The following is a 20,577-nucleotide window of genomic DNA, read 5'->3' as shown; positions in this document are numbered from 1 at the left end:
TGGAAAGAACCTATGTGTCCAGTAGGGAAAGGAGAACACTAGTGCAATACCGTACAACACAATGTTCATCACACAAGTTTATTGCATACTTACAAAACAGGACAAGATCAAGTACAAGCTCATAAGATAAAAACATGTGCGGCGTGCCAAACAATCTCTCCCGACCCTGGATTTTCGCCTTTTCTCTGCCCCAGAGGAAGCCGGAAGGGCGAAAACCATGGTCGGGCGAAATTGTTTGGCGTGCCGCACATGTTTTTATCTTATGAGCTTGAATACTTGTCCTGTTTTGTAAGTATGCAATAAACTTGCGTCACGAACATTGTGTTGTACGGTATTGCACTATTGTTCTCCTTCTCTCCCTACTGGAGACATGGGTTCTTTCCAGATTGGAAGATGTCGATTTGTCAACTGCATACTTGTGGAACCCCTAGTACCATCGGTACAATCTATACCTACACTGGTTCGTGGATTGTCTATCGCTACCCACTGGAACTCCTGTTCATATAAACTACACGTTGGACTCATTTTGTAGTGTCGTTGAGCGGTAAAAATGTTCCTTTTTTCTTTTTTTATAATATTTGTATGGCGTTTTGGATTTCACCAGTTTTTTTTTTTTTACCTGCTCCGGCCTGAGGGATATATATTCTGTTGGGAGTTATAGAGCCAGGGTTTTCTTCTATTTTGTGTTTTACATATACAGTAGTCTTAAATGAAATGTCTTACACTTTTGTGTTCACAGCTCCTATGTGTGTCCATAGTTACAGACTACAAACTGTATGTAGTTGGATCTGGCGGTCAGACTCCCTTCCATCTATCCCCCACTTCTTGCTAACATATTCGGAAGGATGGAAAGGAATCTGATCATGACCATAATCACATAAAATAGAATAAAAAAAATACAATCATAAAATAAAAACATTAGAAAAAATTAGTAAGGGACCAGAAAAGAAGATCCAATATCTCCATATCATGGAAACTCAGTTGAGGAGGATTCTGTAAATGCGCACATCTCTGGGTAAAAACTTTATTTTCATTTATGTTTTCTAAAGATTCACTTGAACTGTTTTGCTCCTCTGGCAAGGACTTGATTTACAGGTCACCCATGGCTTTCACATAACTATTGTTTACCTTTGTCTGCTGCTGTTTGTGTTCTGGTGGCTGCTGACACGTGTCTCATTACTTGTGCCTTGATAGTCATACATGGCGAGAGCCAATTGTTATATGGAAATATGTACTCTTTTCTCCCCTTCCTAACAATAATCTTCTTGCAATACCAAATGCAGGCTGCTAGAAAAAAAAATAATGTGTGTTAGCTTAGGCTAGTATACAGCTGGTGGCATGTCAATATATAGTATCACTTATTATTATCACGCCCTGTACTTAATAATGTATTATCAAGAGATTAAACAAAAAGGCCACAGCTGATTCCAAATGTAATGAGGTTCTTGATGATTTTCACATCCAAAAACATGATAAATGGGTCTCTAGGATATGCCCTATGTAGGGATTTCTAAACACCTATAGGCATGGAGGGATAATCCATTGCTTTATTCCCTATAGAGTGTCCTAGAAGGACTCCATCAAAGAAATCACACCTGGGAGCATTAATAATAAAGAAGCCCTTTAATCCAGACATTGACATTAGAGGAAAGCCTGCTGGTCCACATACAAATGATTCTTTATTATTGGCTGGAAATTCTAGAAGCAACCGATAAAAAAAAAAATCCAACATGGCTGATCAATAAATATCTATCAAGTTTCTGCTTGGGAAAGGATTGTCTATGTGAAAATAACTCCCACAAGTTGTCTGCAAAATAAGGCCTCATACACATGGCCGTATTACAGATCCATGTTGTATGGATCTATAACACGGCACCTATAGACTGCTGTGGGCCCCTATTTTACAGGCTCGGTGTGCATGAGACCAGATTATTTAATAGAATGGTTAAAGTCAAGTTGGCACAATCACAAAGACCTACCTTTATCTTTTTTGTTAATTCCTATACACAAATCTGTCAATTCTCCAACATCTCTTGTCTTAACATGAAAAATAAAAGCCTTTAAGAGAAGAAAAATGTTACAGTAGCAGGGCACACACAGGATAGGCAGAGTTTCCTAATGCGTTGGTGCCCACGACGGAGGTGGCACAATGACTCCCAATTATACAGGCCCTGCCAACTTTCTACATGTATTACATCACACATTTTTGATGTTTTAGGGGTGAGTGTATAATATTAATATATAATATTTCTGGTGGTCTAAAGATATTTAATGGTTAATGCCTAGCTTTGGTGGTCCCGGGTAATATCCAGTATTTATGGTGGTCTAGGCTGATCATGGGTTTATATCGAATATCTCTGTAGGTGGTTTACTGGTTAACACTGAATAATATATAATAATATATTTATATCATTATCATATGGTTTACAATGAAGGGTTAATGATGCTGGTCTAGAGCAGGAACGTATACCTTTAATTTAATCTAAATAGATCAAGAATTCTGTTTTCTGATACAAAGACCCAAATCCCCTGATTCCCTTTGCACAACCATCCAGTTAAATCATAAAATGCTGTCTACCTTCAGCCACCACTAGAGGGAGCTCATGGCATAAGGATTTATATAACTCATTGAATTCAATAATATGTGAGTATGCAGTCTGCTCCTACTAGCGGCAGCAGAAATATTTTCTTTCATTTTAAATGGGGAATATGGACAGCATAGAGGGGGTCCTTCGCGAGACCCACTGTGAGCAAGAGCAGAAAGCTGCTCACAGAGGCTCTTGACTTGGGAGACGCATTCAAATGTCCAGCATGTAGTACTACATTTCCACTGTGTTCTCTACAGGGAGAATGGATGGCTGTCTTGAGCTTTCAGGGCAATAACATGTGATTGCCGGCATTTTCTGAAGCCAGCACCATAGTGATCAGCTGTTTGCCAGGCCGGCTTCAATATAAAACGGAGTTGTCTTCGTAAAACATCCCCTTTAACTGAACGTTTTAATGAACGGAAGGGGGGGGGGGGTTCTAAATACTAGGAGACCTCCCCTAAGCAGAATTGGTACTGTTGATTGCTTTACTGTAAGAAGAGTCCAGCTCTTACCTGTCCAGTGCTGGATGTACCGCTGTTATTCAATGGATTTTGAAGGGAAAGGGTATTTGTTCTACCACTCTCTCCATAGAGTTGTAAAATCATGGAGGGTGTACTTTCTTCTGGGAATTTGGCCGTGGTGTGGACAGCAACTTCATAATCTATGTTCTCACTTGTCGCTGGCACCTGCAGTGTACACAGAGATTGTACATGTATCCATGACTGCAAATCCCAATAGTGAGATTGTAAATCCTCAACTACTAAAACGAATGCCAACTGACATACAATGTGTAAGAACCCAGCGTGCCTTTAATAACAATGAGATTTAATGAAACGGCAGAAACAATTGTGTAATTATTGTACATCAGTCTGAAGCCTTCCGGTTTGTCTGGAGCTCGCCCAGGTGATTTGCCTTCTAGGAAGTGCTGTCACTATACCAGGCACTGTACAGTCATCTAAAAAATAAACGTTCCCAAAGTCCAGTGAAGCATAGAGGTCTGGATTTTTAGGAGCCCAGTAAAACTGGCTGTAAAGGGTTAGGATACGCAATAACATCCTGATTGGTGGAGGTTTGACCTCTAACACCCCTATCCCGCCAATTGTTCTCAGGATCAGCGGGGGTTGCAGAGGTCAAACCCCCAACAATTAGAATGTTAGGGCATGTCCTAATAATCCTAGCCCTAGCGAGTGGGGCTGTGTTGCACAGTGGGTTGCTGGGAGCGCTGCTGTCCTGGGAAAATCTGTGGGGGGGCTACAGCGCTAAACTAGCACTGCAGCCCCTTCAGTCTGTGGCTTGGTGGGGGTTCTTGTAGTCAGACCTCCCTGATCAGAAAGGGAAAGCATATCTGACATGCCATCACTTTATATGGTGGGAGAACCCCTTTAATCCAACTCTGAACTATAATGCAGGCTGTATGATCACTAGAAAAGTAAAGCAAATTGTTCACAGTCCTGTAGATGGATGTAGTTCTCTCTATCTATAAACTGGATATACAACACTTCCCTAGTACACAGTATTTCCAGAATCAGAATTGCTTTCCTTATCATTGCTGACATGACAACAGCAGGGACGATCACTCCTGGTTGAAAATATATAGCCCCCCCCCCCCATCCCACTGTTGTGTTGGCTCCCTATTGGCTAATTTGCTGTAGTTAGTCTACGGGGTGGAGCCAGCTTTCCTGCCTCTGATGCTGACCAGCCAGTGCGAGGCAGCTTGAGAGTAGTCAACGCCCTGTTGGCTATCAAATTAGCATAGAGAGAGCCAATATAACAGTGGGCCATATCTCTGGAATGGGGGGTCCAGGAAAAAAAAACAACCATTTCTGGAATCAGGGAGACCGCGCTATTCAGATCAGTAAACCAGTTCAACTTATATACCTAGTGACAGGTCCTCTTTGAGGTTGCCAGAAGATATCTTCTCTATCATGAGGGGTCCAATACTTATTCTATGTCCTCAAACCCATATCAATTCCATTCTTATGAGACAAGTGCGCTCCTGAGGACAACACACTATAGCGCCCAGTTATATAAAGACAGCTGTCACATACTGTTTGATTCTCCAGTAAGCCAAGATCCAGACTTTGATCACAGTAAGTATGACGGTCTTCATCCAGAGATGGTCTTTCAGTCTTAGGAGAAGGCTCCTCACAAGAAGTTGGAACATTCACACATGATGAGGTAAGTGATGGTCTCCCACCTTTAAAAAGGAATTCTGCTCTTCAGAATTGAAATACATTATCTTATGTTTCTTATATCTGGTTACTATGTTCCCTCTAGGAATACTTACTTCTGCGTTGGTGAAGATCTTGTAAATGATTATCTGATGTCTAAAAAAAAATAATTAAATGTTACTATTATATGTTTTTACTGAGGATACCACGATTGAGATGATTTTAAAGTGGTTTCTTGATTCAGACAACCCTTTGTAAACAGCTCTAATAGGGCATTTTGATGTAATAAAGGGTGACCCCCCTCCCCCGTTTCATTTACCAGTATGCAGCAATTACTGTACGGGGCACTGTGTCCTCTGAAACGAATAGACAACCCATTGATTTTCTCAGATCAGTGTATTGTGTTCCCAGCAGGATTGAATAGTTAGTCTACTTTCTATGGACAGGCCATAGGCTGCCCATACATACCTTAAACTCCCCATGCCACTTGTGAGGACCAGCAGCCATCTTCTCCTGCATGTTGTTGGCTTTGGGCAACCCCTTTTTGCTAGAAGGGTTCCGCAACCATAAGCTGATCACAGGCAGATCAGCTGTATTATGTGAGGGAAGGCAGCAGAAGAGTTTAATTTCCCCTGTAGCACCTCCGCAGGGCAAATTAAGCATTACACAGTTCTCATTGAAATCAGTGGACTGTCCGTGTAATCCATAGACATGCTGGGTCCTCCAGAGGAAGAGACGCTCTTTAAAGTCACTTCCTGCTCTTGTAAATAGATGAACCAGAATACGAGACTCCTCTCTATTATCTCAGGATATCTGAAAATGGGTTTTCCAAACCAGAAAGTAATTTGCAGAACCAGTTGCTACTTACAGTGGCCACAATTAGATTTGCAGCAGATGAAATGAGCCTTTTGAATTCTCCATGTGATACATTTTGTGGGGAGCTCCGGCCGTTACCCAAAGAGTGGACTTTCCAGTCACTAAAAAAAAAAAAAGGATTTGGTTTTCTTCAGTTACATACAGCTACACCACACACTTTCAGTGGTTGGCAAAATAAAATGGAACTTTACTGCATGGAACTCCCAATAGCCATGACCAGACATACACTGGATGGCCAAAAGTTTGTGGACACCTGACCATCACACCTATATGAGCTTCTTGGACATCCCATTCCTAAATTATGGGCGTTAATCTGGAGTTGGTCCCACCTTTAGTAGCTATTACAGCTTCCACTTTTCTTGGAAGGCTTTCTACAAGAGTTTGGAGTATGTCAGCCAAAAGATGAATTTGTGCGGTAAGACAATGATGTTAGACGAGAAGATCTGGATCACAATCAGTGTTCCAATTCATCCCAAAGGTGTTGGATGGGGTTAAGGTCATTGCTCTGTGCAGCCACTTGAGTTTCTCCACACCAAACTTATCACACCATGTATTTATAGACCTTGCATTGTTATCTGGGGCACAGTCGTGCTGGAACAGAAAAAGGCTGAACCCCAAACAGTTCCCACAAAGTTTCAAACATACAATTGTCTATTGTACTGTATGGTGAAACATTAACATTACTCTTCACTGGAAATAAGGGGCCAAACCCTGAAAAACAGCCCCAGACCGTTATCCCTCCTCCACCAAATTGTACAGTACGCATTATACATTCCTGGTATCCACTAAACACAGATTCATCCATCAGACAGATAGTGAAACGTTATTCACGACTCCACAGAACACGTTTCCACTGCTCCGGAGTCCAGTCACGACGTGCTTTACACCACTCCAGCCGACGCTTGGCATTGTGCTTGGTGATCTTAGGCTTATATGCAGCATGAAAACCCATTTCATGAAGCTCCTGATGGACAGTTCTAGTGTTGATGTCACTGCCAGAGACACTTGGAAAGTCAGTAGTAAGTGCGCTACCTAGGATAGGAGATTTTTATGTGCCACGTGTTGTACATTTGCATAATCTACTGCTTCGTGGCTAAACTGTAAGAATATATATATATATATATATATATATATATATTTACATGCAGCAGATTTCCCTATACACCTAAATGGAGCTTATAGAAATACGTGCACATGTTGCACAAAGAATTCCATTCGGATGTATGGAAAGGATTTTCAGTTGGAGAAATCTGCCACGTGTGTATAGTCCATAATTCCTACATGCTTCCACTTCACAGTAATAGCGCTTACTGTTGACAGGGGCAGATCAGAAATTTGACTTAAACACCTGAACTCAATAATTGTTAGGGGTGTCTGTATACTTTCGGCCATGTAGTGTATATGTGGTCATTTTCCGATTGCAACTGAGCCTGCAGCTATCTGACCAGCCTGTCTCATTGGTTGGCCTGCTGGACATTGTGTAACCTGGCCGCTATAATGAGACAACACGATGTGCAGCTCCTTATTACTCAACCCCTGTCAAAAGATCAGCAAACATTCATCTATGCATGAGCAGCTTATCCTCCATGTTAGGAGCATGAAGCTGACCATACACATTAGATAAAAGTTTGGTGAACCCGCCAATTTCAGCGGAATCGCCTCACTATATAATATGTATTGGGTCTCCCAACCATCGCCCAATGGCAGATGGCGGGGGAAAGGAGAATCATGCATGTTGGGTTTCAACATGCCTGATTCTTTCTTCTCAAGGGATATTAGTCGCTGCCAAAGGGGTCTAAGATCAACTTATTCCCCTCTTACCATTGCAAAAACATGCATACTCGGCCGAGCTGAACTTGCATATATATATGGTGGAGTCGTGAGGTATAACTGTCAGTTGGGTGGGAGGTTAGTTGGACTTTCCCAGCTTAATTCCATTGTTTTTACAAAATAAGCATCTCCGGAGGCGTTCATGAACCGCTTACCCCTCAGCGTTGGGGATCAAAGGAGTTTTAAGGGAGATTTTAAAAAAACAAAAAACAACAACCTTTTCATTTAGCCCAAAATAATAAAATTGACAATATACTTACCTCTAGCATTCCTCGGCATCGCTGTTCGGTTCTACTGCCGCAATCCATGTTTACAGGCCTGCATGGTGACGAGTCATTTTTCCATCACGTTTTCAGGCTATTCAATAGAGTCACTATTGACGACATGTCACTGTAGTGGGCCGTCATTGGTCAGCCTGCTCACGTTACTTGTTGTTCCTATGGATGACTAATCATCACACAGGCGTATAAACAGATGTGTAGCGGGAGAACGGAACAGACCGGCGTTCATCCTATGTGTATGGGATAAGAGATAGCAATGAAGATGAGATGCCCGACCTAAGCTTACAAAACAGCATTGACAATGACTCATTTCAGAATGTACAAAAAGCTTTAGGCTACATTCACACGAGCGTATCAGAATCTGGTCCGTTATGCATCAGTGTGCTTTGCGAGGGGCATGCGTTATTCACGCACTCGCAAAGCACATCTTTTTAAAAAAAAAATATTTTCAATTGAATTGATGCCCAAATCACGCACAGCACACGGATGTGCATCCGTATGCTGTGCGTGATTTTCACGCACCCATTGACTTCAATGGGCGATAGATGCGTGAAAAACGCACCAATATAGGACATGCAGTGAGTTTTACGCAATGGACACACACTGCGTGAAAACTCCTGCATGTGTGAACGGCCCCATTGAAATCAATGGGTCCGTGTGCTGTGCGTGATTTCCCTGCGCAGCACAAGGACGTTATTCACGTTTGTCTGAATGAGCCCTTACTCTATGAAATGTATTTAAATATATTTTAATATCAATTTATTATTTAAAAAAAATGATATGAGAAATTAGTTTCCATTTTTGGAAATAAAACATTCAATTCCCTGCAGAACGGCAGAAAGACCATAATCTAGAAGGAATAATTACCTGCCTTTCCAGTTTATGCCTCTCAGAAAAACATGATTTCTAGCAAAACGCTCCTGTAAAAATACATAGTAAACATTAATAGTAGAAAACCAAAGCAGCGGCATGACAGATCCATTTACAAGTGGGTCCCGACAGACCGCATTGACTAATACTGAGATCCGTCTGGTTTCTGTCGGGATTACTGGATTTTTGACGTCAAGGATAGCTCTGCAGACTTGCCCATTTTTTGTCATGAAAAATACTGTAACCCCTGATAAAATGCTAATGTGAACAGAACCTTACACCTGCTTACGTGTAATATTGTTTTACATGATATGCTCCATGTGCCTCACATAGTAGAATAATGTGTTAGAATTATCCTTTAAGGGCACAATCATTTATTAAACCCATTTTCTTCTCCGATAAGTATTGCTTAGGGCCTGTTCACATCAGCGTTGCCCGTTGAGGGGTTCCGGCAGTCGACTGCGCTATTGATTCCGTCAAAACAACGGAACTCTGTCACAACGGTCACCAACGCAAACCTTTAGCAACGTTTACGTCACCATTGAGATCAATGATGAGGGAGACGGAAGCTAAGGTTTCAGTTTGCCTTTCCGTTGAGGGGTTCACCCGACAGAAACCTCAGACGGAACCCCTGAATGGAAAGCAATGCTGATGTGAACAGGGCCTATTGACAAAAATATATCAAGGAGAAATACAGCGAAATCAACTTTCTGACATGTTGCAAAGACATATAAAATCATGAACATTAGTCCAGGTCTCAGTGGGATCCGTCAATGACTGCCTAAAAAAAGAATCCAACAGATTGGCTCAGACTTATCCCCCCATTAAAATAATATGTATATTTGTATAGAGTCGTAATGACATGTTTATAGGAAAGAGTTGACACACGGAAAAATGTTTTATCACACGTATAAAGCCAGATTTGTTCACATCAGAGGTCTTCGACTACATGCACACGTTGCGTCATTTGATACGGGAAAATCCGCACCAAAACCGCAGGTCTGCGCACGTAATTCCGCAGCTAAAACCTAATGGTGCGTTTTTTGATGCGCTGTTAAGTGCAGTATTTACATTTTGATACGGAAATAGCTGCGGTTTTCTTTAAAACTAGTCAGATACAATTTGCAAGCGGAAACGCAGGATAAATTGACGTGCTGCAGATTTGAAATTACGCACCACAGGTCAATTTACAAGCAGAAAAAATCTGCACCGTGTCGATGAAAATCTCGTTTACTTTGCTGGTACGGTATTACGCTGCGGATTTTCCTCATGAAAATATGTGCTGCAAATCTGCACGTAATACGGTTCATAATAGGGTCATAATACGGACGCTGAAGGCCACAATATGACCATCTGAAACCAGCCTAAGGAGAGCTAATCACTGGGGGTCCGGACGCTGTTATCACGGGGTGAAGGGGCTGGCACATACACATTTCCTCTGTATTTTGAGACTACATGTCGCCCAATGAAGTCAATGGACAACTATGTAATACATGGTATCAACGAGTCCTGCAGCTGGGTGCGGAGAAGCGTCACTATCATGTCTATGTGCAGATTTTAGGTAGCCGGCTCTGCTATGCCTGTATGCTACAGACAGCTGAACTGTGACGTGTAACACGAAGCACTGGCAATCTGCTGAGATCAGACTTCATATCTAGTTCTATAAGGCTGATGGTAAATCCTTCTACAAAGAGAACCCCCCACTATATGAAGCACGTGATGTGTGGATTTTACATACAGGGACAGTGAACGCAGACATTTTCTCTCTGATTCTCCCCTGTACTTGCTGCTTGTGATCTGGATTTATTTGCGCTTTCTTGTTCCATCCAGGTCTCCAAGTGTGGGATCTAAGGGAGGCTTCCAACTTATTATCCAGAAAGTTTTTCTTCAGTCTCGGAGGTTGATGCCGTATATATCGCCCTGCAGGCTGAATTAAAGAGGACCTGTCAGCTCTCCTGACATGTCAATGTTAGTAAATACTTAAACCTAAAAATAACAATTCTTTTCTTAAAACTCTTCATTGTACCATCCCTCTGTTATTCCTCCTGGAAATGTATGAATAGATTGACATCTCGGTGTTGCTATTCCCCTTGTCAGTAGAATGTGTCTCTACACTCTCACACTGCCATTGACAAGGGGAATGGTTTCGCCCAGTTGTGAATTTAGTAATATATTTCCAGGAGGAATACCAGAGGAACGGCACAAAGAAGAGTTCTAAGAATAGATTATCCAGAATATAAGTATTTACCAAAACAGACGTGTCGGGAGGGCTGACAGTCATCTTTAAAACAAAATCGCAGGATTGTTAGTTACAAAAGGAATGTATCAGAATGTATTCCACATTATCGCACCGTTTCTATACGTACCTGGTACAATCTATGTTTTCCATTTGAGTCTTTTTGATTTACAGATAAGTCAAAGCCAGCTTCTTTTCTCTGTACATCAAGATAATATTTTCTGCAATTAAGTAAATTTTTTAAAAATTCCAATAATTAAATATCTTAAAAGAGTACAATGAAATACAAAGTAGAAAACAATAAAAGCAGATATATTCTATTAACATTAAGACTCTGTTCACATGGCATCTATCTAATCTATCTATCTATCTATCTATCTATCTATCTATCTATCTATCTATCTATCTATCTATCTATCTATCTATCTATCTATCTATCTATCTATCTATCTATCTATATCATACACTAATAAAGAGAATCCCCCCACTCACAGCCTTGCAGCCACTGCCGGGATGATGACATTACTGGGGACCTTGCTGTCCATGCTCCACGCTCGCTGCCTCCAGTCTTCTGCAGAAGGATGTTGTCTGTAGCCATAGTAACACAGGGTGTGGACCATACAACGATCTTATTTTATCAGCGAGGGAAAGAATCGTTGTATTCAACAAAATGGCCCCTGTGCTGCAGACATTGAGCGTTTTACACAGTTTTATCTCTAGTATTTAGAATATAGTGAGACGCTTTGACGGTTGCCTAGCAGCGGGCGCAGGTTGGATGACGTCAGAGCAGAGCGACGAATATTATGTGACAGTTCTGTAACAGAAAGAAGGTCGAAGGCAAAAAGTAGAATGGAGAGGGCTGCGGGGTTGTGGAGGCTCCGGCAGCTTCACTCCGGTCTTACAAGGAATCCAGGTAACTTGCACAAGATAGCTATGTACGTATATACTACTCACCATGTATTGTGTAACAGTCTGTTCTGTTCAGAAACTACGACTCCCAGCATGTCCTAATTGCATGAGGTGTGCTGGGAAGTTGTTTGGAGTTGTAGTTTCTGGTTTGTTAGTATCAGTGAGCACAGAGAGGAAGGGGCACATAGATACCAGAATGAGTTTTTATGGTGTGACTGAGGCGTCATGCCCAGTATTGTGGTGATTTTTACTGTCCGCAGGGACGGATCTGTAGTCATCTGCAAGTTATCCTCATATCTGGCACGCTGTCTGCAAATACGGTCCGTAGTGCATCCATATTTAAAGATCCGCAAAAAAAAAGGGAGGCTACAAATGATGTCACCAACATGTCCCAACCCCTTAAAAAGGTCACACGATCGCTCAGGCGCCATTTTCTTGGGGAATCTGCTGCCGTCGCATTGCATCGCAATTAGGAGCAGCTACAGATGCACATTTGTAGCCGTCCGCAATTTTGCACGCGCCCATAGACTTCTATGGGCGAGTCTGTGACGCAATTGTGGACAGGAATAGGACATGATCTATGTTTTGCGGATCATTTCTACGGGCCGGACACACATCCATAAATATATGGAAAGGTGACCATGTCCTATAGAAATAAATGGGTCTGCAGATTATCCGTAATTACGGATAAGAACTACGGTCGTGTACATGGGGCCTAAGGGCAGCTGCAGGGGGCAGTATTTACACACATTTAGGGAGTTGAATCTGTCAACGTGAACAGGGCTTCTCAATAAGCAAACACTGCCCCCTCTAGTCCCCCGAGATCAGCGCTCATGGGCCAAATGTTAGTAGGGGCTCTAGTAGAAAGCTGAAGTCTGTTTTTACAGCTATATTTGTAGATTCCCGGAGTACCCCTTTAAGTGGAAAAATAAACATATTGTCATAATTTATGGTAAACTGATAACCTGACTAAGGTTTTAATCACTTTTCACCTCCCACCAAGGGCTCTGGCGGCAGAGATCAGCAGGGTTCCTCTTTACTCCGACCCTCTTAGATCACATGTAGACGGTCTGCTGTGCTCTGGCCAGATCTTAGATACTGCCTTATCTCCGGTGACCTGATCAGCTGCCCCCACAATCTCATTAATAGGAGATATATATGTATTATTTATTATATATTCCTGTAATGTTTATAGTCCGGTCACAGTCACATTCTCTCCTCATTACCAGGAATAAAGGGGCAGTTCGGTGCCACGGTCCATGCTGGATCCACCAGACACTATACCCCAGGGGTTCACACAGATGAAGAAAGAGCCTTGTTGGATCGAATAATACGAGTGGACCATGCCGGAGAATATGGCGCAAACCGTATTTATGCTGGACAGATGGCTGTGTTGGGCCGATCGTCCGTAGGACCCATCATTCAGGTATATTCATGAACTGCTCATGGGATATGGATGGGGAGCTGGCAAGGACCATATATCCCAATGGCTTATTTTTCTGGATGTATTATTATTTTACTGTCATTTTATTGAAATATATTATTATATCCGCAATGAAATGATCAATTTCCTCTGTTTCTGAAGAGTACAGATCACTAGTGGGATTCTTACTGGCAGTAAAGTGTATATATATAAGGCTACATTACAAAGGGCAAAGAAAGTCTTTAAAGGGGTTTTTCCATCATAGAAAGTGATGGCGTATGGCTAGGATATGCCATCATTTTCTGATTGGGGTGGTCTGATCTCTGGGACCCCGACCAATCCAGTAAATATTTTCAGAGTGTGGGTGATAAATATCTGATCATGGGGGTATGACCGCTGGGACCCCCATTTGTCACGAGAACGGACTTACTTTGCCGTTCCTGGGAGCCCCGTAGGAATGGAGCGGTACTGCGCATGCTCAATCACCGTAACATTCATTTCTATGGGGCTGCCGAAGATATGGGATTATGGGAAAAGCCCTTTAAATGTTTTCCTGTACTATATGGACTTTTCAAAGAGATTATTGTGGGACTTGTTCTAACAAACCCACCAAGTATAATCCATGATCCTGGTTGTTTTTTATTGCTCCAATTCATCTAAAATAAAAAGAGATGCAACTTTACTAATAGTCTTTCCCTGCCATTTGCGTATACAGCTCCTTATGCAGACCTATGTGTCTCCATGGTTACAGACTATAAACAAATTCAGTGTGTAGTCTGATTCTACAGTCACGTGTTATTACCATCTGCCCGCTCTTCTTGCTAAACTACAGATAATAGGAGAGGGGGCAGATCAAAGGTAGTAACACATAACAGCAGGATTCGTTTATAGCCTGTAATCATGGAGACACATGGGTTTGCATAAGAGCTGTATACACAAAACGGTAGTAAATGTTAATCAAGACTATTTGTAAAGTTCCTTTTTAGAAAGGCTTCCAGCAATGTTCGTATAATATGTCATTGTGTCTCTGTTGTTGCAGCATATGTGGGATCAGGAGAAGGATCACTTAAAAAAGTTCAATGAGTTAATGGTCTCAAACCGAGTGCGGCCCACAGTACTTCTGCCCTTCTGGAACGTGGCTGGATTTGCTTTGGGTGAGTTCTTTTGCCGCTTCATAAAGCACTGGTCTGGCCTACTCTTCAATCTGCCGTCCAATTTTGGGTAACCTTTCATACTCTTTATATAAATTTGTTAAAGGAGGCCTAGCAAAAGAAGGTGAAGGCCAGCATCACACACACAGTTTTTGGCTGCGTTTTTTAAGCCAAACACAGGAGTGGACACAAAAGAAAGGAGATGTATCAGTCATTTGTTTATACACTTCTTTCTTTTTGGATCCACTTCTGACTTTGGTTAAAAAAAAAAATCCAAAATCTGCACCAAAAAAACCGCATCAAAACTACATGTGTGATCCTGGCCTAAAAGAAACTAGTTTGTAAGACCACGGTACCTTAACTGCAGGCAGCATGATTTAGTGACAGGTGCCCTAATCCTGTTTACCATGTTTTAATACTGGTTCAGCACCTGGAAGTAGTGCAGCCTCAGGCTTTGGGCCTGCTTCTTCATGTGACCGCTAAAACGAGACCAGAAAGCTTACCTAAAATGCCTGACAGAGGATCACAACGCATGTATAAATGGGGCTCCAAAGGAATACAAAGGGGAGAATCTATTAATACTGACGTGTCTCGTACATCTAAAACACGCTGAAATAAGATGCGCCTAATTTATTAAAAGGCAATGAGGTGCATTTCTGGCCGTCAGAAAATCAAATCTGCATCTATGTGCTACAATTTACACTAGTTTCTGGCTTAAACTTATAGTAAATTTGTTGGTCTGGGACTGACCCTGCACTTTTCCACTGATCTTCGGCCATTTTTTAGAAAAGTGACGAGAGCAGCGCAAAAGTCGCACGCTGCCGCCCGATACACACCCTATTGGAGTAATAGAAATAGCCGTTTCGGGGCCCAGCGATCGAATATTTATCACCTATCCTGTGGAAGGATTATATAAGTGTCAACTCCTTTAAGTATCTCCACCTTTACAGCGGCTGTAGGTTCTCTACCTTTTTGTTCAGCGACCAGTCCCAAGAGCTGCTGATAGCGGGGTATATTAGAAAGTACGAGTCCTATATGTGCTCATGTAGCTTTATAATAGTTTACAAAAATATTAAAAAAGGGAAACAGAATATACAGCTACTGGCACTGATATTGTAGAATTTAGGTTCAGGGATTGGTCTGAATGGCAGTGGGTATCAGGAATGCCAGTGGATATTTTCCACTATATGGTAACTGGTCTATTCCTTCAAGACTGTTGTTTTTTGTTTTTTTTCAGGGGCTTGTGAGTAGGATTAATTGAACAATATAGATGTCATCTAGCCACTAGGCAACCCTTACAATGATCTTTTATATTTTCTCAGGATTTGGAACTTCTCTACTGGGGAGGAAAGGAGCAATGGCCTGTACTGTGGCTGTGGAGGAGACCATATCTAATCATTATAACAATCAGATCAGAACACTAATGGAGAGGGATCCTGAAAAGCACAAGGAATTACTACAGGTATTTATACAAAGATAGACATACGACCAGAAATCAACCCTGAAATAAACCTCATTGGTTACATATTTGATCTATTTATGGAGTATAACAGTCACCGCCTATATTGTATTATGTCTAATAGTACTTTCATCTATAGACCATAAAGAAGTTTCGGGATGAGGAGATGGAGCACCATGATACAGGACTGGAGCATGATGCAGAACTGGTAAGAGATCTTTAAAGGGGATCTGTCACTAGTTTAGTAATGCCCTATCTCCTAGCTGATCTAATAGGCGCTGTCACACTGATAATGATGGTGAAAATTGTGTCCCAAAACGTTTATTATTTTAGAAGTTATGAGCTTTTTTCTAAATATGTAAATGAGCCTATACTAGACAAGTGGGCGTAAACTCCAGCGACTCTCCTGAGGTGGAGCTACGTCACAGCCTCTGACGCTGTCCTATCAGCATGAAGCTGCTTCACACAGTGTGAGAGACTGAGGCTGGAGAGAAGGGGGATCACTTTAAATAAACATATCTCTGGCTGTGGACTAACTAGAACTGTGTTTCTGGTGACATATAACAGAGGAGATTCTACTCACTGTTCTAGCTGTGAAACAACCAGAGATATCGCCAGTTGAATTCACAGTCGGGAATGGAAGCTGTATACTATATGATCACGCTGTGATGCTGGGCAGGGAAGAGGGAGAAGCTGTATGCTGATTGGACAGCATCACACAGAAAATATTACACCGCCCAGAGTCACCTCCCATTTGGCTATTAGAGCCACATTAGCATATTTAGAAAAATGCTCATAACTTTTGCAAATAAGAAATGTTTTTTTAAAACAAATCACACTAGTTATCAGCATCATAGCGCCTATTAGATTAGTAAGGAGATAGGGAATTAATAAACTGGTGACAGATCCTCTTTAACCTATAGAAACAGTTGTAGAAATATTCCCTAGAACTTTTTCTTTAAAGGCTATGTGCACTTTCACAATACATTTCAATGCTTCTAAATGAAAAATGAAGCTAATTTGTAAAAAGTCTTAATTTAAAATCTATCGTTTTGTGACTACAGCTCTAATGCGTACTCATACGTTTTCGTGATTACATACCACAAGCAAACACTGTGTAGTCTGAACTTGCGTTCATACTCTTCCATCCGCCTCCAATACACAATTAGGCTTAGTTTACATCTGCGTCGGGACTGCGTTCATGGGTTCCGTTGGAGCTTTCCGTCAGGGGAACCCATGAATAGTATCCAAACCATAGGTTTCCATTTGCATCACTATTGATTTCAATGGTGACGGATCCGGTGCAAATGGTTTCCATTTGCCACTGTTGTGTAAGGGTTCCGTCATTTTAACTGAATTAATAGTGCAGTTGGCTACTGTATTGATTCTGTCAAACGACGGAACCCTTAAACAACGGTGACAAACGGAAACCATTTGCACCGGATCCGTCACCATTGAAATCAACAGTGATGCAAATGGAAACCTATGGAGACTACGGAAACATGTAAGGCTGATCCAAGGGCTGGTGACCTTTTGGGTACCTATGTCTAGTAGTAAATCTCTGCTGTCTTCTCTATAGGCTCCAGCTTATGTCCTGCTGAAGAATGTTATACAAGTGGGATGTCGAGCCGCTGTCTATTTATCAGAACGCATCTGAGGAAATGACTTTTTTTTTAAACACAGAGGAAAATGTGATGAATATTATTTCCGTCTCACAAAGTGAAAACATTTTATATTGTCAGAGTAAGGTGAGATATCTAACTTACAGTCGTGGTGAAGACTTATGAGTGTTTTTATAAACGGTCACTAGGTGGCAGTGTGGATTTTTGATCTGAAGACCTTATAGTATAAATGTACTGATCGTAAAAACACTTATTATTAAAGTGTATCTTTACCTCTATAAGGTGGAGGCAGACGTTTCGTGAACTGGAACAATACTCTATCGGGATATAGCCTCTCAGTTCACTAGAAGCCAGTGATAACAGCGGCACATTTTTGGATGTAAAACTGTATAATCTCCATGGTGCCATTAAAACATCCTGATTAAACTTGCTATTTTTTTTTATTATTTACTGTCTATAACACGAACATATTCTGTAGTTGGCCCAGGTAGGATTCTAAACCAAGACCCCAGTGCTGCAAAGCATCAAAGCGAACCACTGAGCCAATCCTCCGTTTTTAATTTTCACCTTTTCTGAATAATCTCGGTCTCCTACACAGTTAATAGATGCTGAGTGACAACCTCTTACACCACAGGTAATAGATGCTGAGTGACAACCTCTTACACAGGTAATAGATGCTGAGTGACAACCTCTTACACAGGTAATAGATGCTGAGTGACAACCTCTTACACAGGTAATAGATACTGAGTGACAACCTCTTACACAGGTAATAGATACTGAGTGACAACCTCTTACACAGGTAATAGATGCTGAGTGACAACCTCTTACACAGGTAATAGATGCTGAGTGACAACCTCTTACACAGGTAATAGATGCTGAGTGACAACCTCTTACACAGGTAATAGATGCTGAGTGACAACCTCTTACACCACAGGTAATAGATGCTGAGTGACAACCTCTTACACCACAGGTAATAGATGCTGAGTGACAACCTCTTACACCACAGGTAATAGATGCTGAGTGACAACCTCTTACACAGGTAATAGATGCTGAGTGACAACCTCTTACACCACAGGTAATAGATGCTGAGTGACAACCTCTTACACCACAGGTAATAGATGCTGAGTGACAACCTCTTACAGCACAGGTAATAGATGCTGAGTGACAACCTCTTACACAGGTAATAGATGCTGAGTGACAACCTCTTACACCACAGGTAATAGATGCTGAGTGACAACCTCTTACACCACAGGTAATAGATGCTGAGTGACAACCTCTTACAGCACAGGTAATAGATGCTGAGTGACAACCTCTTACACAGGTAATAGATACTGAGTGACAACCTCTTACACAGGTAATAGATACTGAGTGACAACCTCTTACACCACAGGTAATAGATGCTGAGTGACAACCTCTTACAGCACAGGTAATAGATGCTGAGTGACAACCTCTTACACCACAGGTAATAGATGCTGAGTGACAACCTCTTACACCACAGGTAATAGATGCTGAGTGACAACCTCTTACACCACAGGTAATAGATGCTGAGTGACAACCTCTTATACAGGTAATAGATGCTGAGTGACAACCTCTTATACAGGTAATAGATGCTGAGTGACAACCTCTTACACCACAGGTAATAGATGCTGAGTGACAACCTCTTATACAGGTAATAGATACACATATGTGACCACCAATAATAGGTGCCATTGCAGTGCCCATAGTAGCAGTTTTCTTCACACAAAATGTAAAAAATTATGCCTAAAACTGCCGCTGCCGCGCTAAAACGTATCACAATAAAGCTAAATCAGCCAATGTTTGTATTGATCCTTCTTCTGCTGGTGGCATTTGTGTGTCCTCATTTTTTTCTGCAATACATTACCCTGGACCAGTAGAAATGAATCTGGTAGAGTTGCTTTGTGAAGCAGGTGAGCATAGCACCCACTTTTCACTATTTACACTATGAGACGCTGGGTGACTATTTATTTATTTATTTCTACTAGAACCATGCATAACACTAGTACACACCATGTTTCCTGTATCACCCAATCAGATTCCAGCTTTCGTGTTTCCAGTGCAGATCAGAATACGAAAGAAGTAATCTGGTTGGTTGTTATGGGCAACTCATCTACTTTTTGTTTGCACTAGTTTTAGAACTCAGGCCGTGTTATCTGTAAGCAGTGCTGCCCTCTGTAGGGACCTCCAGATATAGCACTGTAATGCACTTCAGACTAACCTGGGATTATTTTCATTGTATAAAAATAATACAATTGATACAGGATTCTGATAATTCTGTTAGAGATTATCCCTCTTATAATTCATATATGTTAAATTTGCATCTCTGCATGTGTTATGCATTTTCATCATGGCTTAGATTGAGTATTAACTTTACACCTTCGTTTTTTTCAGGCTGTTCAGTAGCCAATACTGTCATGTACTATGGTGCTCAGGATGATAGGTAGAAAAGGACAGTGACATGATCATAACCACTGGAAGGGGCACTACCGCTTCTACGGTACTTCTGCCAAGGACATGTGGGTGGCACAAGTGCTCCTATGACAACACTGATTGGAGGAGAACTTCTGACGGACAGGTCTCTCCTCTTGGTGCGCCACCACACGTCCTTTTCAGAAGGACTGACAAAAATTTTGAAAAGGGATAGCAGCGAAGAAATGTGATACTTTATCATCGTAATCAGTACACTTGTAGAGCATGTGAATACACATTCCCACCACATAAACTATCTCCATTATATGTGAAAAAGAAAGGAAAAATACAGCTATTAACAACCACAATTTTGATGGCGGCCGTCTAAGGTTCTAACTCTGCAGCGATGTCTTTTTAAAGCTCCCGCAATCTTGCTCTGACAATCGGGGACCCCGAGAAAAACATAGAAGCCTCTGCCTCTGTTGGACCGGTGATCACGTGCTCAGCTCTGACGGAAGTCACCATAGTGGGCTGTTTACCCCTGTAACTGGGGCTCCTGTGGATGGAATAATATATTAAAAAAAATGATAGTGTGAATGTCCCCCAGAGGTCTTTTATGACCTCTAGGGGGACATATATATGTATAGATTATTGTTTCATGATAAGTAAAATAAAATACAAATAAAGAGAAAAAAAGAACCGCCCATACCAACCTAAAGCATTGCCAGAGCCAC

The 20,577-nt window shown here is 41.6% G+C and overlaps 2 protein-coding genes across 6 annotated transcripts in view; one reads left to right on the top strand and one right to left on the bottom strand.

Moving 5' to 3' along the window:
* The window catches only part of LOC142655703 (uncharacterized), a 22,785-nt gene extending 11,180 nt beyond the window's left edge, over positions 1-11,605 (bottom strand). The window contains exons 1-11 of one of the 3 annotated variants that reach the window (XM_075830178.1): positions 11,345-11,605; positions 10,983-11,073; positions 10,865-10,897; positions 10,355-10,543; positions 8,614-8,666; positions 5,628-5,736; positions 4,876-4,915; positions 4,637-4,785; positions 3,101-3,274; positions 1,980-2,058; positions 1,129-1,287 (exon numbers count right to left, since the gene is read on the bottom strand). In XM_075830178.1, the coding sequence (XP_075686293.1) occupies positions 1,129-1,287; positions 1,980-2,058; positions 3,101-3,274; positions 4,637-4,785; positions 4,876-4,915; positions 5,628-5,736; positions 8,614-8,666; positions 10,355-10,543; positions 10,865-10,897; positions 10,983-11,073; positions 11,345-11,472 (1,204 nt within the window). In that variant the 5' untranslated portion in view covers positions 11,473-11,605. The remainder of the gene's footprint in view (positions 1-1,128; positions 1,288-1,979; positions 2,059-3,100; positions 3,275-4,636; positions 4,786-4,875; positions 4,916-5,627; positions 5,737-8,613; positions 8,667-10,354; positions 10,544-10,864; positions 10,898-10,982; positions 11,074-11,344) is intronic. The other 2 variants (XM_075830179.1, XM_075830180.1) reach the window with 2 other exon arrangements.
* COQ7 (coenzyme Q7, hydroxylase) lies at positions 11,586-20,577 on the top strand. 3 transcript variants are annotated; one of them, XR_012849536.1, is made up of 7 exons: positions 11,586-11,765; positions 12,991-13,187; positions 14,224-14,338; positions 15,658-15,797; positions 15,934-16,002; positions 17,374-17,542; positions 19,826-20,577. XR_012849536.1 is itself a non-coding variant. In XM_075830182.1 (6 exons), exons 1-6 carry the CDS (start codon positions 11,702-11,704, stop codon positions 17,449-17,451), a joined length of 663 nt encoding a protein of 220 aa, XP_075686297.1. In that variant the 5' UTR covers positions 11,586-11,701; the 3' UTR covers positions 17,452-17,847. The 3 variants fall into 3 exon arrangements, 1 of the variants encoding a protein (XP_075686297.1); XR_012849535.1 differs by lacking the exon at positions 19,826-20,577 and adding an exon at positions 17,699-17,847; XM_075830182.1 differs by lacking the exon at positions 19,826-20,577 and having other exon boundaries at positions 17,374-17,847.

This window comes from Rhinoderma darwinii, chromosome 6 (assembly GCF_050947455.1).
Source record: "Rhinoderma darwinii isolate aRhiDar2 chromosome 6, aRhiDar2.hap1, whole genome shotgun sequence".
Lineage (NCBI taxonomy): Eukaryota > Metazoa > Chordata > Amphibia > Anura > Rhinodermatidae > Rhinoderma > Rhinoderma darwinii.
Note: the sequence above shows the minus strand (reverse complement) of the source record. Positions and strands in the feature narration are given on the sequence as shown.